Source organism: Polypterus senegalus, chromosome 17 (genome assembly GCF_016835505.1).
Source record: "Polypterus senegalus isolate Bchr_013 chromosome 17, ASM1683550v1, whole genome shotgun sequence".
Taxonomy (NCBI): domain Eukaryota; kingdom Metazoa; phylum Chordata; class Cladistia; order Polypteriformes; family Polypteridae; genus Polypterus; species Polypterus senegalus.
This window is the reverse complement of record NC_053170.1, coordinates 17,334,503-17,342,133: the sequence shown is the minus strand read 5'-3', so window position 1 is coordinate 17,342,133 and position 7,631 is coordinate 17,334,503. Positions and strand designations below refer to the sequence as shown.

The 7,631-nt window shown below is 40.5% G+C and overlaps 1 protein-coding gene and 1 long non-coding RNA gene across 2 annotated transcripts; both read left to right on the top strand.

Annotated features, from left to right (window-relative positions):
* Positions 1 to 482: 482 nt before the first annotated feature.
* LOC120518025 (keratin, type I cytoskeletal 19-like) lies at positions 483 to 4,767 on the top strand (the record flags this gene model as incomplete). The annotated part of the gene is made up of 7 exons (XM_039740576.1): positions 483 to 1,085; positions 2,316 to 2,398; positions 2,990 to 3,146; positions 3,248 to 3,409; positions 3,496 to 3,621; positions 3,779 to 3,999; positions 4,569 to 4,767. Coding segments are annotated over exons 1-7 (1,404 nt in total), but the record flags the coding sequence as incomplete, so codon positions are not given.
* A 92-nt stretch (positions 4,768 to 4,859) lies between these two features.
* LOC120517583 lies at positions 4,860 to 5,643 on the top strand. Its single transcript, XR_005631059.1, has 2 exons — positions 4,860 to 4,993; positions 5,405 to 5,643. It is a non-coding gene; the product is annotated as an uncharacterized LOC120517583 (long non-coding RNA).
* The last annotated feature ends 1,988 nt before the right edge of the window (positions 5,644 to 7,631 follow it).

Below are 7,631 nucleotides of genomic sequence, written 5' to 3'. Positions count from 1 at the left end.
TTTTAGCTAAGGGCTGAAAGGTGAACAGGCAGGGTGCATCTGTTGATTATGGGGGTACATTTTTAAGATGACACCACAAAACAGTTTTAGTGGGATGCACAAATTAGAATAAAAAAAAAGTTTGAAGAAATGCCATGGGATGCACTATAGGATGGATGCACAAGAAAATAAGGGGCTGAAGGTGCTCAGCAGAGGAGAAGTTTGGACAGGAAACAAGTACAAAGAAGTGCAGACAGAAAGGAATTTTTTTAAAAAGTGATGCAATTAACCAAAGGTGGGAGCGACATTAATAACGTGAGGCTTTAGTGCTAATTGTTTGTGAGGATTTGCAAGTTCCATGACGTTCAACACCCTAGATAGTGAACAAATGATGAATTCCTTTGTGTTGTTTTGCTTTTTAGGATATTGACAGTTATTCTTTTAAAAGCGTGACAAAATACTGCTCCTCCTATAAAGACCATGTAGACACAGTGGCTCTTTGATGGCAAGCACACGCCTTCACTGGCAGTGCTCAGCTCCCTCTCACAAGGGTCTATAAATACTCTTGCGTTCCCTAAGAGCCACAGTAACTATTTCTCTCTGTCCATCATCCAACTTCAATTTAAAACTCACCTGTCTCTGGAACAACAATGTCACGACGAGCAAAGAGCTTGCATGGAGGCACTGGGGGTCCCCGCATTGCTAGTTCTTCATCCACCCATCTCTTCAGTAGCTCTGGGGCAGCAATAGGATCAGGTCTATCTGCTGGATTTGGTGCTGAAAGCAGACCCCTTTTACTTGGTGGTGGCTCCAGTACTGATCGCATTGGTTTTGCTGGGTTTGATGTCAACAGTGGATTCCTTGCTGGTCTTGGCAGTTTTTTTGAAGGCAGTGGTGCTGGTAGTAATTTTGGTGCCGGAAATGGCAAAGCCACCATGCAAAACCTCAATGACCGTTTGGCTGCCTATTTGGAAAAAGTACATTCCCTTGAGATTACTAATGGTCAACTTGAACAGAAAATCCGAGACTGGCACAGCTCATCTTTTGGGGGTCAGGCCAAGGACTATTCTCCATATTTCATGACCATCTCTGAGCTGCAAGACAAGGTAAGCATGAAATGGCTAGAACTGTAACGTCTTCTTGAACAGAAACATCACCTTCTTTGTGTCAAGCACACTTATTGTTTAGGTTGCATTTTGACTACTAAGCAGGTAGCAGAGAGGATCCTAATAAGGAAGATGAGGCCAGGATCAGGGCCAGTGTAACCATTAAGGCGAATTAGGCATTCACCTAGGGAACAGATCATGGGGGCGGGGGCAGCTTCATCAAACAGTTAGCTACCTGATAGTCAGTTGGTGCACTAATAGGCTTGGTCTGGTGTGCAAAATAACCTAGCACCAGCACTGGCCAGGATCTTGTTGTTCTTTTAATAAGTATTTAAATGGTGGAGACTGGGTCTACAATGTATACCTTGAAACTGTGCACATATGAAAAATATTAACCTAATGTTTTAAATAAGCTGTCAAAATAACCCTGGTTGACTTTTCCTTGCTGCGGTGGGCTGGCGCCCTGCCCAGGATTTGTTCCTGCCTTGTGCCCTGTGCTGGCTGGGACTGGCTCCAGAAGACCCCCGTGACCCTGTGTTAGGGTATAGCGGGTTGGATAATTACTGATTGACTGACTTTTCCTTGATTGTCCAGTTCAGTAATCTGGACAGCTATTAAACGTTTGAAGCTCCCATCTGACAATTTCAATGCATTTTCACCAACACCAGAAATGAAAATTAGGTGTTTGCCATTATGAGCAATAACTCTAAAACATGTGGTATTTGTGCATTAATTATATATTGAGGAAAGTCCTCTGGTGCAAGATTTTCTTGTTATAGTTTAAATTTTTTCTTGGCATTGTTTCACACTTCTGTCAATGCCTGTTTCTTCCACCTTTGTTGATATTTGACTATGCAAATCACCTTGCAGATGTCTCCTCTGCAGAGTGTATCCTGTGTACCCAGTCCTCACACTAGTGTGCCAAATGTAATGATAGGTCTTCAATACCTGTGGTACATAATTTATTAGAAACAAGGGAATATCACAGAGCTAACACATGCTTTTGGAAAAATTGAGAAAATAAACCTGACAGGTAAATTGCCAATGAAAACGATCCCCTCAATTCACTACCTATACCTGCACTCACACGTTTATCAAAACAACAAAGCTGAACAATGTGTTGCTGCCAGCATCTGCACCACTTTCTACTCTCTTTTCAGTGAATTATGTTACCCTAGTTTGCTGCTCCTCTCCTATTCATCTTTCTCCTCCTTTGTCTCTCCCTTACAGATCTTTGCTGTCAGTATGGACAACTCCAGAATCCTTATGCAAATTGATAATACTAAGCTAGCTACTAACGACTTCCATGTCAAGTGAGTAAAGAGTATGAATTTGGTCTCCGATCCTTTCTTAACTTTGCAAGCTTATTTGAATTTTGTGTCTCTGTGTTTGTCTCCTCACTGAGTTACACTGCATTTTTTTGAGTGCATTTGTGAGCATGAGGTCAGTCACAAAAACTGAAACTCTATCCTGATTTCTCTATGTGTGGGCAGTCTTTATATGTGCCTAATTCCCATTTGACTTCTTTATATGGCCAGTTTCTTTACACTTAATAGTCATCTCAAGATGTTTTCAGTTTGTCTACTCATTCTCCCTATGCCTGATACAGATTCCCAGCTTATTTCTTTATGCACAGTGTCTCCTTGTGTATAATGGAATCCTGGGCTAATTTCTACATGTCTAAATTCTATGTGAATTAAGACCCCTTGTCCTTAATTAACACCCCAACCTGATTTCTAAGCATCCAATCTGTCTCCTTATACCTGATAGATACCAGGTCCTTCCCAAGTTCTATGTGTAGTCAGTAAACCTGTGCTTAATTCCCACCCAATGCTGATTTCACCATGTCCAGTCAGTCTCTTTGTGGCTAATGCACACTGATGTACACATGTATTCTCTTTCAGATATGAGAATGAGCTGGCAATGAGGAAATCTGTGGAGGCAGACATTGCTGGTCTCCGCAAGCTCTTAGATGAAATGACCTTGGTCAGAGCTGACCTGGAGATGCAAATTGAAGGCCTGAAGGAGGAGCTCATCTATCTAAAGAATAATCACAAGGAGGTAGGTGGTAAAGAACAGCTCAATCAGCATCCATGACCACTTTTTGTCCTGATAACTAGACACTACAATCTCTTTATGGTTCTTCTGGCTTTGATCTGTAGGAAATGAAATCTCTGTGCAGCTCAATGTCTGGCTCTGTCAATGTGGAGGTGGATGCTGCTCCACAGGAAGACTTGGCCAAAGTACTTGAAGACATGAGGGCACAGTATGAAACCATTGCAGCAAAGAACCAGCGTGATATGGAGAACTGGTACAAGAACAAGGTAGAGCATGAAGGTGGTCTGGTGAACTGGTTGTGGCTGTGATTTTTCTTTAACATTGTGGTACACAATATTTACCATGTTTTCAGTTTGATGACTTGACCAAGCAAGTGACCATGGAAACAGAAGCCCTCCAGACCTCAAAGACTGAGATTGGTAGCCTGAAGAAGACCCTCCACACTCTGGAGATTGAACTACAATCTCTGCTTAGTATAGTAAGTGGAAATGTCCCCTATCTATGATTGTCGTGGATGGCTATATGTAACCATGGAAGATTTCAGAAAGTGAAAGTGTCCGGTGCAGTGGTTTCTAGGAACACCAGCCTGAAAATTCAAAAACTTACCACTTTTTCTGCTTTTTGATGTTTCACAGAAAGCAGCACTTGATAAAACTCTTGCTGAAACTAATGACCAGTATGGTGCACAGCTTTTTCAATTACAAGATGTAATAAACAGACTGGAAGGTGAACTGGTACAGGTCAGGCAAGACATGGAGCGTCAGGGCAATGAGTACAAGATGTTGTTGAATGTAAAGACAAGGCTGGAGATGGAGATTGCAGAGTACCGGCGCCTGCTGGAAGGAGAGCACATGGGGTAAGACTGAAAGGTTCAATGAAATGACACAATATAAGAACTGTCACCTGCTGTTATGTGTACATCTGCTCACTTGACCATACAGTAATCTATCTCTGCAAATTTGCAGAGTCACTAACAGTGCTGGTCAAAGCCCATACACAGCCCTTTTGGGGAGGATGGACAGGGCTGCCCCTTGGATGGTCTGGAACACATACCCCTTGAGTTACCAAAGCATCACCCCTCAGTGTCTGTAATGTAGTGGGGGAATCTACTCCTTAACTTTCATAAACGGTGCCCCTCAGGTGATGGTGCACTAGGCAGTCACTTATGTTGCCTAATGTATTGACCAGCTCTTCTCACTGATGATTTCCCCAGTGGGTGTGCTGCAATGAAGGTGTATGAGTGGGAAATAGATTAGCTTCTCCATCTCAAAATGTGGCTCCCTCATTTCTGGAAGCATTACCTCTCATAGTGTTCTAAAAGTAATTATCTCTTCTATTTGCCTAGGGACATTAATTACTGAGTGTTACTGCAATAGATCATGGTGAGTACAGGCAACTAATCAAACAGTTTCTCTGTTTCTCCAGAAAAAGCTCAACAGGTGGAACAGAAGGAGAAGATGGTTTTGAATCAAGGCAAGCAGGAGCTGGTTTGGGATCAGAAGGAGCAAAAGGTGGTTTTGGATCAGGAGGAGCACAAGATGATCTTAGATCAGGAAAAGCAGGAACAGAAGGAGAAAAGGGTGGTTTTGGATCAGGAGGAGCACGAGATGATCTTAGATCAGGAAAAGCAGGTGTTGGTTTGGGATCAGAAGGAGCAAAAGGTGGTTTTATATCAGGAAGTGCAGGAAGTCACATTGGATCAAGAGGTGCAGGAGATGGCTTTGGACAAAAAATCAGCAGTAGCTCTATCTCTGAATCAGAGGACATGGCAGTCAACAGATCTTCAACTAAGACAGTGACAAAATCAGTGCCTCTCAAACAAGAACCTCCAAAGCCTGAAAAGCCAAGAGGTAAGTTTATGTAAAATGATGGACTCTTTTAAAATATGAAAATTACAAAGTGTTTATCTTTCCATATGAAAAAAAGCAAATAGACCAGTCACTTAAAGTGAATTCAATTAACCGTTGGGGGAGAACAATGTGGTTGCCTTGAAACAAAATGAAGACATTAATTTTCCAGCCTGAACACCCTCAGTGACCTTTGGAATTCTTTTCCCAATTCTAAAGGTGTCTTGTTGTTTAAAACTGATAGCTTCAGCTCTTGATGTCACTCAGTTTTAAATGGACTTTCTATATGCTAACTTGGTCTACTATCAAATATCATACTGAAAACAAAGTACTTCTAATAAACTTTTAGCATGACTCACTCTGTCAGACCTTCCTCACGCAGAAATAATATTCTGTTATTCTCTACTCTTGCAGTACCCATCCGAACCAGGAAAGTGACAAGACTGGTAGAAGACATAGTGGATGGAAAGGTGGTCAGCGTCCATAAAGAGCAGTATGAAGAACCAATGCCCTAGATGGACCTCATGACACCCAGTTGTAATGATAGGTAGCAGGAGTGAGAAAGATAAACAGTTTGCTCATGTACTTCTCCCTAAATTTTGTTTGAATGGAACCAAGAAGTGCTGCTTTATCAAATAAACTATCCTCAGATTCTCCAGTGAGCTGGGATTTTTACTGTCTGTCATACTAACCTGTAAACCTTTAGATTTAGGGATTACTGATCTTCACTCTGTGATGGACTGGTGCCACTCTAGGTATTGTTCCAGCCTGGAGCCTGATGCTTGTTGGACTAGGCTCCAGCTTCCCTGTGAACCTTGCTCTGGATAAGCAGGTTTATAAGGTGGATGAATGGATTGAGGGTTACTGATCTTTACTCTGTGACTGATAAGAATCTCATGTCTGTCTAGCAGATGTCCATTTACACAGTATGTGTGCTCTCTAAGGTTTTTATGTTAAGAGAAGTTTGGCTAAGACCATGTCCTGAATGCTAGCAATATAGCTACCTGTACTTATCTTTTAACCAGATCTCAGTTCTTGCCTTTAAGAGAACCATGAACTCAAGCTTACCGAATTAGGAGTGTAGCTTAAACAGATCACTCCTTTTTCAACCATTATTGATTCTGCAGAAGCATGATGTTTCTCTTTTGCTTATTTAAGATTCACATTCTGCTGCTTAATTCCTTCAACTTGTTAGTTAACGAGGCATCTTATTGATACACATTCATACACTGGTGCAGTTATCAATACATTAGTTTTACAATAGTTTTGAGTCTCATCATTTTTTGCACTTGTATCATTTCTATGGAAATTGAATGGTTCCCATAAATTGAGATTTAAATCTTAAAACTTCTTCTTCTTCTTTCGGCTGCTCCCGTTACGGGTTGCCACAGCAGATCATCTTCTTCCATATCTTTCTGTCCTCTGTATCTTGTTCTGTTACACCCATCACCTGTATGTCTTCTCTCACCACATCCATAAACCTCCTCTTAGGCCTTCCTCTTCTCCTCTTAACCTGGCAGCTCTATCCTTAGCATCCTTCCCCCAATATACTCAGCATCTCTCCTCTGCACATATCCAAACCAACACAATCTCACCTCTCTGACTTTGTCTCCCAACTGTCCAGTTTGAGCTGACCCTCTGATGTCCTCATTTCTAATCCTATCCATCCTCGTCACACCCAATGCAAGTCTTAACATCTTTAACTCTGTCACCACCAGCTCTGTCTCCTCTGTTTTCTGGTCAGTGCTGTAGACCTTCCCTTTCACTGTTGCTCATAAGATTTAAAATTTAAGATTTAAATCTTAAATGTACAGTCTTAAATAGTGAATTCATATTAAAATATAAAAAGTAGCAAAACAAGGAAGTCACTAAATTATGAGTCTACCTTTGTACATTATAAGAGATGGCAATATATTGTATGTCTTCAATGGACATTTAAAAAAAGGTCCTAATAAATGATAGGTACTTCTGATATCTCAAAATGAAAAGCAGCAGTCACAGGAATGACTTATGAGACAACCTTGATGTGAAAATGAGGATAACTGAAAATATTATTGTATAGGAAAATCACAAGTGGATTTAAAAGGGGAATTTTTAAATGCCTCTTCAAAATCCTCCGGTGGCTTAATAGTGAGGAAAAATTTCATACAATTTTGGACCATAAAGACCTAAAAAAAAAAACTGAAGCTCTTACCCTTGGTTTTCAAAACGTAGCCCTGGAGTTGTACATTACTTCCAGTGTTTGGTATATTAGCTGTAGAACTTTAAGCCTTGGTAAAAAAAACAGTTATTTACAAACTGACAAACTGATAAATTGAATTTGGAGAGAAAATTATTATGATGAAGTTCAAACTGAACATAAACACATCATTAATAAACTGAGTGTTGAGATACTGTGATTTAAATAGTATTATGATTGTTATTTAATACAGAGGAACCAAAGAAAACTGCTCTAGGCTAAAAAACAGGGAAGGACTCACTTGATTATCTTACTCTACAGGATATGAAAAAGGCATTTCATTCATTTGCATGAAGCAAAATTGTCTTATACAATTTACATTCTTTTTTTTCCACACTACAGTTTATTCTGCAGAAAGGATCATAACTAGAAATATAATTCTCTATCAATTAGCTACAGGTA